Below are 13,784 nucleotides of genomic sequence, written 5' to 3'. Positions count from 1 at the left end.
GTTTTGGCATTTTCAGCTATCACCACTAGCATCTTCAGTGGCCAAATTCAGCTTACAGCATTCACATTAGCATTATCACAGTTAATGCTTCATAATTATGTTAAAAAGTTAGGGTTTCAAAGTTTTAAAAATGTAGTTTTAGAGTGTTCAATAAATGTTTATCCTGTTTATGCTGTTCTAAGTTATGTTTTGTATTTTGGCCCCTTGTGCGATTGAGTTCGACACCCCTGGGTTAAACTAAACCGAGCCTCCATGATATCTTGCAAAAACGGGTGCACACACCTTTTTGTGCTACTTGAAGAATGTCAACCATGCTTTGATGCCCCTCCTCCTTCCCATTTTTCTGTCTCTTACTCTGTTTCCTTGGAGCTGATTTATGTTTGGTTTAGTAGTCGACAGGTCCCTCTTGATCTCGCTTCCTTTGTAAATTTGTCCCGACCCCCTTGATCCTTCCCGCCTTCCATACCTCAAACAGTCTTTGGTATCAGAGAAACATTTTGAACTCTGTGGAGTTTTTTATGGTTTGATTAAACCCCCCTTGAGGCTAAAGAGGGAGACAGCACGGGAGATGTAGAGGTAGTGGGGAGGTGGGGCACAGAAGGGCCAGTCTGAACAAGGAGGCATTGTGTTGCCCCCCAACTGTGTTGGACTGACAGTCTGCATTACAGCACGCTACGCCAGCCTGCTCCCCAGAGCACTGCTAATCTGTTGCTTACAGGCTCTTCTGACCAGTTCAGGTAAGGGGGACGGACACAGGTTTCCCCCCTTTTCTCAGTTTGGATCACTCCATATTTTCTTTAAGCAAATGTAAAAATCAAGGAAGTTAAAAAGTGGAACATTGGATCAATTAACAAAAGTTCTGTACCGTATTTTCTCCAGTTTTTTTCACAGATTAGCCATGGGTGCGACTTATACCCAGGAGTGACGTATTTGTGTGCTTTTTTTTTATTTTTTTTTTACATAAGCTCATATATTTGTTATTTTCGCAGTAAACTCCTTTAGCAGGTGTTTCCTCCAACAACCGCTAGAGGGCGCCACATCTGAGTATAAGCGTTTGCTTCTGACAGCAGAAGAAGTGTCGTCCAAAACAAACATAGAAGAGAATCAGATCATTTTCCCCCACAAACTTTGATATTTTTCTTTTACAGATCAAACGATTAGCGTTCTTGTATTTATTTATTGATGTTTTTTAGTTACGCTGGGCTTGGCGGATTTGTTATGAAACGTCAGAATTTTCTCCCAAAAGTGCGACTTATATATCGTTTTCTTCTTCTTGATTAGACTTTTTTCGCTCTAGAGATTTATACTCCTAAAAATACGGTAATTTGTTGCATTTAAAATGTTTTGCTTTCATCAAGTTAAAAATTTGGGTTACAAAAATGTAATTTCATAAAATCTAATATTTTAATATTTTAATTTAAAAAAAGAAAATGAGTATTTTATGGCTATTTCTAGAATTCTTTAAAAAAAAATCTCCATCTGGAAAAAATGTCAAAATTACAGACATAGGAGGGATAAAACCTGAAAAACTAGCTATTCTGTTTCTCTAATCTGCTCTTTAGTCAGCTGTTTTAAATTCTTCTTTACTTATAATAGAGCCTTTTTATATGTCTGCACATAAAAACATTACAGTTTACACGCAGACTTCCTTTTTCACAAAATTTGTCATTCAAATATGAATATAAACATTGATTTAGATGCAGTAAACCAAAAGGAAACTCTTGTTTTTCAATTTCTTTATTTTTACGTGAGTGACAGGACTTCTATGGAGCTAAATTGAGGCCAAAATTATTTGAAATCCAAATAAAACAAATTGAAAAAATACTGCTGTTTTGCCAAAAAAAATGAACGCAAATAATTTCTGCTTAAATGTTCTGTTTTTTTGGTCTCAAAATTACAATCTGAAAACTTTTTTTTCAGTTTCACATCTTTCTTTCCTTTTTGAATCTGAAATTTCCTTCGATAAGGACGTTTTTGATTCTTGTACTTTACACAGTTCTGAAGTTTTGAAACTGAAATTTTCAGATTTGAAAATGAAAAAAAGAGTTGAAAGTGAAAAAAGATTTGAAACAAAAAAAATTTTAAATTTTAAGTTTTGAAACCTAAATATATGGAAGATTTGAAGCTGAAATAACTAATTTTAGAACAGCAAAAAGTTTTGGACATTTAAAAATTTTTTGGACAAACACAAATATTTTTTTAATTTGTTTTATTTTGGTCTTAAATAATGTTGGCCCCAATTTAGCTCCATAGAGTCCAGAATCTCCTCCGACGGAGTTCGTTTTTATTAAAACAAACGTTCCAAAACACATTTATTCCTGTTTCAGTCCAAGCGTTCACATTTTATCTCATAATTCCTGCAGTTCTGTTGGCGTTTTGTTGAAAATGGAAAGAGATCTCCCTCGTAAATCCCCTTTGACATGCTGTGGACCATTTTTTTGTCCCCCCCCCAGATCTTCAGGGGTCGTTCTATTGCCTGTTTTCACAGAACAAGCCCCCGAGATAAGCTTGTTAATTCCTCCCAAAGCTCAGCCTCCTCCATGCCCACCCACTCCCATGCTTTCTTTCACCCCCCTCCCTCGATATCTGCTCTTTTCACTACACATGCCTGAACCTCACTAAATGGAGGCTGATTTGGGGGCAGAGTGCTAATCATGTCGATGTTACCCAATCTTTTTATAAGTTACAACTTAATTTAGTAGTAAATCAATTAAAGAAAGTTGACAAAAATCTTAAAAATTTCTTAAAAGTTTTTGGTTGTTTAGGGAATATTCCGGGAGCAGGCGCATTTATGAATGTCAGCATACTTCCTGTGATGAAGATTGCATCAGTGGAGCATCTGTGTGGTTAGCGATGGACGCTCTGTCTGCCACCCAGCTCTCACAGCCCATAAAAAGTGACCATTAAAATGACAGATGTGTCCTCTTCCTCCGCTCTGCGTCCGCGGGTGTCTGGACCCGAACGCAGACATCATCATCATCATCATCATCATCATCATCATCATCAAGGGTGTTCCCGGAACCTTTGTGCCCCCCGCGCTCTTTCACCCTTCAACCCATCCCACCGGTGATAAGAAACACAACACAGATGCTCACAAACGGGGAGTAAAGTGTCCTGTTGCCATGTGACCTTTGGCCCTGAAGGGTCACCAGGATGGGGACGTGCTAACAGAGGTCGTGGGAGGGCTCGGTGTGGCTACGGGGACTCCCTGGGGGGCTGGCACTGTCAAAGTGTGAGCACACAGTGATGGTGGCAGATGTTTTATACCCATCGGCCCCTGAGGACAAAGTTTAGACAAGAGATCCACGGGTGGACATCCTCTGAAGGTCTGTAGGGGTCAGTTAATGTCAATAATCGGAAGTATTAAGTCTGGTCTGGGGTTTTCTTTAATGTCTGTTTGTGCTTCTAAATTAAGTCCAATTTTCAACCTCTTATAATTTACCTTTAGTTCTTCTTTTTACTTTTTATTTCCTTATTTGATTACTTAGTATGGGATTCTCCTGCTCCTTTCTGTAAATTTTTTGGCACATGGAAACTATCAAAATTTAAGCAATTTCAGCGATCAAAATATTAAGCTTGATCAGGATATTTCTGCTTGTTCTTTTGGTATTTATAAACGTAATAGTTTTTAAAATATTGAGCAAAGCATGCCCCATGGGAAATTAAATATTTTTATGGGCTTTGGATCATTTTTTTATAGTATTTTTTTAAAATAAAGTTTAGCTAATATTTTAGCAACATACTAACGTTTTTTGCTAATTTGTTATCTGCTGAGGTTTACTGAGGTTTTTATATGCTAATGTTAGTTTAGCTTCTATTTTAGCAATAGCCAAACATTTTTGATTAATTTAGTCTACCAATTTTTTTTACCATAATTTGGAGTTTAACTAATATTTTAGCAACATGCTAACGTTTTTTGCTAACTTGTTATCTACTGAGGGGTTTTTATGCTAATTTGGAGTTTGGCTTCTATTTTAGCAACATGCTAACGTTTTTTTTGCTAATTTGTTACCTACTGAGGTTTACTACAGTTTTCATTTGGCTCATTTAGAGTTTAGCTTCTGTTTTAGCAATAGCCAAACATTTTGGATTAATTTTGTTTAATGAGATTTTCAGGTTAATTTGGAGTTTAGCTAATATTTTAGCAACATGCTAACGTTTTTTGCTAACTTGTTATCTGCTGAGGTTTACTGAGGTTTTTATAGGCTAATGTAGGGTTAGCTTCTATTTTAGCAATAGCCAAACATTTTGGATTAATTTTGTTTACTAAGGTTTTCATGTTAATTTGGATTTTAGCTTATATTTTAGCAACATGCTAACGTTTTTGGCTAAATTGTTATCTACTGAGGTTTTGATAGGCTAATTTAGAATTTAGCTTCTTTTTTATTAACAGGCTATATTTTTATTATTTAGTTTACTGAGCAATATTAGACTATTTTGGAGTTTAGCTAGTATTTAAGCAAAGTGATAGCTTTTTTGGCTAATTTTGCATCAACTGGGATTTTTGGGCTAATTTGGAGTTTAGCTCATATTTAACCAACACACTCAATATTTTTGCATACTTGCCATGTATTAGGGATTTTTCAGCAATTTTACTACAATTTTTTTCAGAAATTTAGGTAAACTTAAGCGCTCTTTTATAGTTCTTTAATGAAATTCCCAGTCTTTTAGCAAATGTAACATTTTACACAAAGCTTTTGCATTTTAGCAAATCCCTTCAGCAATTAAAGTAAATTGTGTCACCATTTTCAGCAAAAAGTTTCAACCTCTTTAGCAACTACTTTCCTCAAAAAACATTTTTTCTACGCCACAAATTCGCTCTTTTATAAACAAGTTTTTGTCACCTTCTGGTTATTTACTACAATTGAAATAAAAAAATTCCAGAGGGATACAAGAGCTTAACTTTCTTTATACATGTCTGCTACGTTTAGTCAATTATGACTTTGTTGAATAGGAAGCACGTTGTGACTGAGTAAGCTAACGCCGAAGAGGGATCATCATCTAAGCTAAGCTAAGCTAACATTAGCGCCAACAGAGTGCAAACTTATTAGCTAAATGCTTTCAACTTCTATTCCATCGGAGTGAAATTTCTCTGCTAATGGGAACATCTGCTCTCAAAAGAGATCAAGTCTTTCTGCAAGACACATAAAAATGCTAACTTTCCTACACATGTCCTCCAAGAACATATTAAAAACACAATTTTCATTGGAGTGGGTCTTTAACACTCAAGCTGCTGAATTGTTTTGATATTGTTGTCTTGAGTACTTAGTCTTTCTGAAGTCCGGCGCACTGCTGCTCTTGATTTAATAAATGAGCAGTAATCAGGAATAAGAGGTGAGTTTGGGTTTATTATTCATGACCAACAGGTTGAAGTTGAAGCTCTTCTTCGTAGCCCTGTTGATTTATTTGTGTGTCTGCACGGTGAGGAGGAAAGGACGTGAGTTTGGGTTTCATGACTTCAGCTGCTCGGCTCCGGCTGGTTTGCAGTCAGTTGAGGGTAGTTATGGGGGTTGAGTTGGCATCGTAGTCGTTTATTTGGGGTTCGGTGATCGCGGCGTGTTGATGAAACCAGGTGAGGCACGCCTGCATCGTTGTTAAAGGGGGCTGAACGTGTGAGAACTCACTTCTTTACCCCTCCAAACCACAAAATTTCAGTTCACCAATGAACCAAATCTAAACATGAGAATGCCTGACAACAGGCTAAATAAGGTAAAAATAAAAGCATCCTAACCTAACTTGACTGTTTTTTTTTTTTTTTAAAGATGCAAAAAGTACAATTTCACTTGATGACACGTTGCTTTTTGCACCATATTTGCCTCAATTTGCTCTCCCTCATGACCAGTTGATGCCCTAATCCCAAAAACACCCCCGCTTTAAACCTTACTTAATTAGACTTAAGAAATAAATTTATTTCTTCATGTCAAATGTCTTCCACAAAGAAAACTGGTTCATATTAGAATAGAGTGCAAAAAAGTGGTCCTAATAAAGCAGGAAATAGTTACAATGTTCTAGGATGGTATCTGTGGATAAAACTGGGGCTGGAAAAAGCTTAATTCTTATTTCTACCCTGTTTATATTCCAAAAATTAGGGGTGTCAAACTCAATCGGACAAGAGGAAAAAAATCCAAAACACAACTTAGATCGCAGGACGGACACATAAAACATCTATTGAACACTCTAAAACTAAATATTTTAAACTTTAAAACCCTAACTTTTTAACATAATTATGAACTAGATATATATTATTACCTGTGATGATGCTGGTGAGAATGCTGTGAGCTGAATTTGGCCGCTGAAGATGCTGAAATTGATAGCTGAAAAGCTGAACCTAATAGCTAAAAACTGTGAAGTTGATAGCTAAAAACGCTAAAGCTAATAGCTAAAAAAAAGCTGAAGTTGATAGCTGAAAACGCTGAAGCTAATAGCTAAAAATGCTGAAGTTGATAGCAAAAAACCCTGAAGCTAATAGCTGAAAACGCTGAAATTAATAGCTGAAAATGCTGAAGTTGATAGCGAAAAGCGCTGAAGGTATTAGCTGAAAATGCTGAAGTTGATAGCTAAAAACACTGAAGTTAATAGCTAGAAACGCTAAAGCTAATAGCTGAAAACACTAAAGTTAATAGCAGAAAACGCTGAAGTTGAAAGCTAAGAACGGTGAAGTTGATAGCTGAAAACGCTGAAGCTAATAGCTGAAAACGCTGAAGTTGATAGCTAAAAACGCTGAAGTTAATAGCTAAAAACGCTAAAGCTAATAGCTAAAAAAAAGCTGAAGTTAATAGCTAAAAACGCTGAAGTTGATGGCTAAAAACGCTGAAGCTAATAGCTGAAAACGCTGAAGTTGATAGCTGAAAACGCTGAAGTTGATAGCTAAAAATGCTAAAGCTAATAGCTAAAAAAAAGCTGAAGTTAATAGCTAAAAACGCTGAAGTTGATAGCTAAAAACGCTGAAGCTAATAGCTGAAAACGCTGAAGTTGATAGCTGAAAACGCTGAAGTTGATAGCTAAAAGCGCTGAAGCTAATAGCTGAAAATACTGAAGTTGATAGCGAAAAGCGCTGAAGCTAATAGCTGAAAATGCTGAAGTTGATAGCTAAAAACGCTGAAGTTAATAGCTAAAAACGGTAAAGCTAATAGCTAAAAAAAGCTGAAGATGATAGCTGAAAACGCTGAAGCTAATAGCTAAAAACTCTGAAGTTGATACCTAAAAACGCTGAAGCTAATAGCTGAAAACGCTGAAGTTAATAGCTGAAAACGCTGAAGTTGATAGCTAAAAACGGTGAAGTTGATAGCCAACTAAAATATTGGCTAAATATCAAATTATTCTAAAAAAAACTTTGGTTAGCCAATAGCTAAACTTTAAAAGAGGCTAAAAAGACTGAAAAAAACTAAATTAGCCAAAACAGCTAGCATGTAAATATTAGCCTAACTCCAAAACAGCCTAAAAAACTTTTTCAAAAAAAGCCTAAGCTAGCCAGAACAGCTAGCATGTGGCTGAAATATTAGCCAAATTCCAAAACAGCCCAAAATAATCTCAGTAAATGCCAAAATATTCAAAAAATCTAGCAGAATACCTTTTCAAAACTTTAGAACTGTAACTTTTTAACATAATAATGGAAAATAAAAAGACTGGAATATTATTTACAAAATAAATCAATTTAAACCTTAAATAACTTTCAATATTTTACTCTCCAAAAATATATATTTTATAAAAATGATACTAGTTAAAAAGAAGCACAACATAACATCGGGCCATTGATAACAATCAAATAAAATGATCATTTATGACACATGTGCCATAAATGAACTTGAAAAACATAAAAACAATCAGTTTACTTTGAGGAGATTTTACTCACATCTCTACCATAAAGTGTGTTTTCTTATTTAACAGAGACTCTGTTTGAAATAGTTTCCCAGTTCAGTTCAAAAATAGAAAGTTTCTGGACTTTATACCCAAATTTCTGTTCAAAATCGCACATTTTTTACGCTGTGGATCTGAGAATAAAGCCTCCCCTTACAGTATTTTGGTAAGACTCATTTCAAATTAAACCTCTTTAGTGTATCTCCATCCCTCCCCTTTCGAGCGCTTAACTAAAAGTAGGCTAATCCAAGACACGCTCATAAAGAAAGTCTGATGTATTGGAAGCAGAAGAATCTGATGAATTTTAAGAATGCATTTTTGGCCCAGAAGCTGAATGGCTTAATAATGACGACTGTATTTGGGAAGACTTATTCTTTAAATCAACAGCATTTTCAATGGTACTCCTGTGTGGCATCGTAGGCACTTTTAGTAACTTTAAATACCTTTAATGTTTTATAGTCATAGCATTTCTTGGCATTCCTACTTTTGAAGTAGCTGCATTTGCTTCACATATTATAGCTGTAAAAAGAATTTAGTTTATCTTGATCTAATATTGTCTTTTTAAATCTTTATTTAGCAAGTTATTAACATACTATTAAGTCTTTCCATGTTTTCTTTCTCCATCATTTTGCCATTCTGCGCTGCGTCTTTGATGGTAAACCTCAACTCTTCCCAGAAATTACCACTAAAAGGGAATTCCTTCTCTTGCAGCAACCCCACAGTTCTGCCTCTTTGAAGCTTTGTTGGCTTCATGGCTATAATTTGCTTAAAATAATACCAATAAAGTTATGACGCTGTAAAACCCTAAATACTTAATGTGCCAAGATGAAAAGTAATAACCCCTCTGGGTTTTCAGTACTCCAAAGAGATTTATTTATCCTTGTTGAATACTTTTTCAAGGGTTGTTGCTGACATACTTTAATTCTATTGCAGTTTCTAAACAAATACTTATGTGGCATAATTTCCATCTATAATCTTAGAATATATTTTAAATATTTTTACACTGTATGTGTATATAGGCACATAAACGTGAGTAAATGAGCTGAATTAGAGGCTCCACTTAGCCAACATTGTAATAACATGTCAGTTATTCCTAATCCTGCAGCACATTCTTCATGCTAAAGGATTGACCAATGAGAAAAGAGAGCATTTTTCAAAAGAAAGGGAAACCCCTGAGCCTGAATAACACATATAGCGTCCAACCTTTTTTTTTTTTCTTGGCCTTGACATTACAGTAACTTGACAACTTACCATAGACAGAAGATGAATTCTTCTTCCTTGTAGACAAATAACGGAATTAGCAGGTGAAACAATATTTTTTAAAGCATGAGCTGTGGACTTGCATTCAAAGGCAGGGAGACCTTCTCACATGGTCTTTTACTAAAGCATGTTGACACAACACTGCGGCTCGTCACTAATCCCCATCGTTCCCGACCCCGACTGGGTGAGACTTTAAGGTCATCGCATGACCGCAAATGAGGGGCTAACAATCACCGGGGCAACTCATTTTTAGCTTTTGGGAAAAGCAGGCAGGTTAGGTTAAATCATGTGACTAATTCCTAACAACTACAAATACAACAGACAGCTGGAGTTGTCTGTCTTTCAACAGATTGCTTCTGTAGTAATGGTGCCACAAACGATTATTTTAATAGTCGACTGATTACCGATTATTTTTTTTCACGAGTCGATTAATCAGGTCATGAGCAAAGTGGATGTAAAACACACATCTTAACCATCATTAGCTTGAAACTAACTAAAAACTAGATATATAGCGTTATCTGTGATAATGCTATTGTGAATGCTGTGAGCTGAATTTGGTAGCTGAAGATGCTAGTGACGATAGCTGAAGATGCTGAAATTGGTTGCTAAAAACACTGAAGCTGATAGCCAGCTAAAATATTAGTTAAATGCTAAATTAGCCTAAAAAAGTTAGCCAAAACAGCTAACATGTAGCTGAAATATTAGCTGAAATACAAAATAGCCTAAAAACAAACAAAAAAGCTTAAGTTAGCCAAAACAGCTAACATGTGACTGAAAATATTAGCTAAACTACAAAATAGCCTAAATAAACAAAAAAGGCTAAATTAGCCAAAACACCTAGCATGTAGCTGAAATATTAGCTAAACTCTAAAATAGCCTAAAATAAAACCAAAAAAGCCAAAGTTGGCTAAAACCACTAGCATGTAGCTGAAATATTAGCTAAATTCCTAAACAGTCTAAAATCTAAAAAAAAGCTTAAATTAGCCAAAAAAAGCTAGCATGTGACTGAAAATATTAGCTAAACTACAAAATAGCCTAAATAAACAAAAAAGGCTAATTTAGCCAAAACACCTAGCATGTAGCTGAAATGTCAGCTGAAATAAAAAGTAGCCTAAAAAACAAAGAAAAAAGCTTAAGTTAGCCAAAAAACAGCTAACATGTGACATAAAATATTAGCTAAACTGCAAAATGGTCTAAAAAACAAAAAAAGCCTAATTAGCCAAAACTGCTAGCATGCAGCTGAAATGTTAGCTAAATTAAAAAATAGCCTAAAAATCCACCAACCGCAAAAGCTCATTAGCCAAAACACCTAGCATGTGACTGAAATATTAGCTAAACTCCAAAATAGCCTAAATAACAGAAAAAATCCAAATATGCCAAAACAGCTAGCATGTAGCTAAAGTATTAGCTAAACTAAAAAATAGCCTAAAATAAAACCAAAAAAGCTAAAGTTAGCTTAAACAACTAGCATGTAGCTGAATTATTAGTTAAATTAAAAAAAAGCATAAAAAAACAACAAGCAAAAAAGCTCAAGTTAGCTAAAACAGCTAGCATGTAGCTGAATTATTAGCTAAACTCCAAAATAGCTTAAAAAACAAACCAAAAAAGCTTAAGTTAGCCAAAACAGCTAGCAGGTAGCTGAACTATTAGCTAAGTTAAAAAAAAGCATAAAAAAAACAACAAAAAAGCTCAAGTTAGCTAAAACCGCTGGCATATAGGTGAAATATTAGCTAAATTTCAAAATAGCCTAAGAAACAGAAAAAATCATTAATTAGTCAAAATAGCTAGCACGTAGCTGAAATAATAGCTAAACAGCTTAAAAGCTAACATAATGCCTTGATAACTTTCAACTTCACTACATTCTAACTCCATATAATATAAAGTAACGACTAATCAACTATTAAATTAGTCATTTACTATTTTAATAGTCGATTAGTCGACTATTTGTGGCAGCCCTAATCTGTAGTTGAAAAAAGGGATCTGTTTGTACAAGAAGAGCTTCCGACTGTCTTTTAAACAAAAAGAACAGACAAACCAGCAGACAAAATAGTTCTGGGCTTTTGTTTCCTTCTTAACAGATCAAGAAAGGACATAAAAAAGCTCTCTAGTTCAACAAGAGAGATGCCTGGGTGTTCTTATGGCATTGTTCAACCTTTACTCTTTGAAGGGTGGACCTTTCATTGGCTGGGAGGTCTACACAGGTGCTTTACCTCGGTATGAGTTGACGGTCTTGAAGGACGGAGGCCTCAGTCAACAGGTAGCACGAAGGCAACAATAGTGATGAACTAGAAGAAGAAAGAGGTGGAAGGAGGAGGGTGGAATGGGGAAGACAGATTCTTTAGAAAGCACCTGAGGGTTGGTGTGAGATAATCTGTTTGCCTTTTCCTCGCAGTCCCATTTTTTGTTGGGTGGAGCAAGGAGTGTAGAAGTGCTCAAACTGTTGCACAAGGACTGTTCTCTTCGGAGACGCCCAACTGGCAAATTATCTCATCTGTCTTGAGCCCTGTCTGTGTCAGTCCTGTCCAAACCTTTCGGCTTGCATGAAGCCGAAATCCAAAGCATGAATTCACCCAGGGCTTTATCCACACAAGAGAAGGCTGTTTCATGGCACCGGGGCTTTGCCAGGAACCCTCCGTGGAGAGTGTGATAGTGTTACACCATGACAACACACCCTGTCTTCGAGAGCCAAGCGTACTTGTTCCAACCATGTTGTTTTTGTTGATTGGTTATTGTGTGTGTGTGTGTGGTCCTGCTGCCATGGGAAATACCAAGTTCCCTCGTTTGGAATTTGGCAGGCAAAGCAGACGGGGTGTGTTGTTGGAGCATTACTGTGGACGGGAGAATCAATGAACGCCACGTGATTAAATAATCTCGGTTATATCAATGATGTAATGTTTAATTTTCTAGACAATTACAGCAAAAGTATTTAGGAATCCCTTTAGGGAATTTGGATCAAACACAAAGTCAACCAGAAAAGTTGCATTACCTGTGATAATGTTAATGTGAATGCTTTTTGCTGAAAATGGAGACGCATTATTCTTTAATTGCTGAAGGGATTTGCTGAAAATGCAAAAGCTATTTGTAAAATGTAAAATTTTGCTAAAAGACTAGAAATTTTGTTAAAGAACTATGAAAGAGCACTGAAGTTGAACAAAATTTCTGAAAATGCTAAATGTGAAATTGCTAAAAAATACATAATATATGCCAACTTTGCAAAAATATTTAGTGTGTTACTTATATATTAGCTAAACTCCAAATTAGCATAAAAACCTTAGAAAATGTAACATTTGCTAAAAAAAAAAGTTAGCTTGTTGCTTATATAGGCTACTAGCTAAACTCCAAAATAGCCTAAAATTCCTCAGTAAACTAAATTAGCTAAAAACGTTAGCATGTTGCTAAAATAGAAGCTAAACTCTAAATTAGCTAATAAAAACCTCAGTAGATAACAAATTAGCTAAAAACGTTAGCATGATGCTAAAATATTAGCTAAACTCCAAAATTACCATATAAAAACCTCAGTAAATCCCAAATTAGCCAAAAAAGAAAGTTAGCTTGCTGCTAAAATACTAGCTAGATTCCAAAGTAAAGTAAAATTCTTCAGTAAACTAAATTAGTCAAAAACGTTAGCATGTTGGTAAAATAGAAGCTAAACTCTAAATTAGCTAATAAAAACCTCAGCAGATAACCAATTAGCTAAAAACGTTAGCATGATGCTAAAATATTAGCTAAACTCCAAATTACCATATAAAAACCTCAGTAAATCCCATATTAGCCAAAAAAGTTAGCGTGCTGCTAAAATACTAGCTAGATTCCAAAAATTCTTCAGTAAGCTAAATAAGTCAAAAACATTAGCATGTTGCTACATAGAAGCTTAGCTTTAAATTAGCCTATAAAAACCTCAGTAGATAACAAATAAGCCAAAAACATTAGCATGTTGATACATTATTATCTGAACTCCACATTGGCATAAAAAACCTCAGTAGATAACAAATTAGCCAAAAAAGTTAGCTCATTGCTTAAATATTAGCTTGACCCAAAAAGAGTCTAAAATACCTTAGTAAACTAAATTAGCCAAAAACATTAGCTTGTTGCTAAAATATAAACTAAACTGTAAATTAGCCAATAAAAACCTCAGATAACAAATTAGCTAAAAACGTTAGCATGATGCTAAAATATGATATAAACTCCAAATTACCTTAAAAAAACCTCAGTAAATCCCAAATTAGCCAAAAAAGTTAGCTTGTTGCTAAAATACTAGCTAGACTCCAAAATAGTGTGAGATTCTTCAGTAAACTAAATTAGCCACAAATGTTAGCCTGTTGCTAAAATATAAACTAAACTCTAAATAGGCCTGAAAAACCTGAGTAGAAAAAAAATAGCCAAAAACATTAGCATGTTGCTAAAATAGAAGCCTCACTATAAATCAGCCTTAAAAATCCAGTATAACAAATTAGCCAAAAACTTTAACATGTTGCTAAAACATTAGGTAAACTCAATTTTTTTTTAAATTACTAAAAGATTTAAACATAGCCATGAATATATTTACAGTTATTCTACTTAACATTTTAAAATTTTTTAGACTTTCTATTCATTTCCTATGGGGGATATTTTTTTCAAAATTTAAAAAACTATAATGTTTATGAATACCAAATTAAGACAGAGTTTGG

The 13,784-nt window shown here is 34.9% G+C and overlaps 1 protein-coding gene across 3 annotated transcripts in view; it reads left to right on the top strand.

Annotated features, from left to right (window-relative positions):
• The window catches only part of LOC112158534 (protein eva-1 homolog A), an 84,041-nt gene that overhangs the window by 12,898 nt on the left and 57,359 nt on the right, over window positions 1-13,784 (top strand). The window contains exon 1 of one of the 3 annotated variants that reach the window (XM_024291976.2): window positions 3,110-3,326. The exons of 1 other annotated variant lie outside the window; for it this stretch is intronic. In XM_024291976.2, coding sequence (XP_024147744.1) covers window positions 3,257-3,326 — 70 coding nt within the window. In that variant the 5' untranslated portion in view covers window positions 3,110-3,256. Of the gene's footprint in view, window positions 1-3,109; window positions 3,337-13,784 lie in introns of those variants that run through there. One more of the 3 variants, XM_036210488.1, reaches the window with a different exon arrangement.

This window comes from Oryzias melastigma, linkage group LG24 (genome assembly GCF_002922805.2).
Source record: "Oryzias melastigma strain HK-1 linkage group LG24, ASM292280v2, whole genome shotgun sequence".
Classification (NCBI taxonomy): Eukaryota; Metazoa; Chordata; class Actinopteri; order Beloniformes; family Adrianichthyidae; genus Oryzias; species Oryzias melastigma.
The sequence above is the reverse complement of the archived record's forward strand: the minus strand, read 5'-3'. Positions and strand labels throughout refer to the sequence as shown.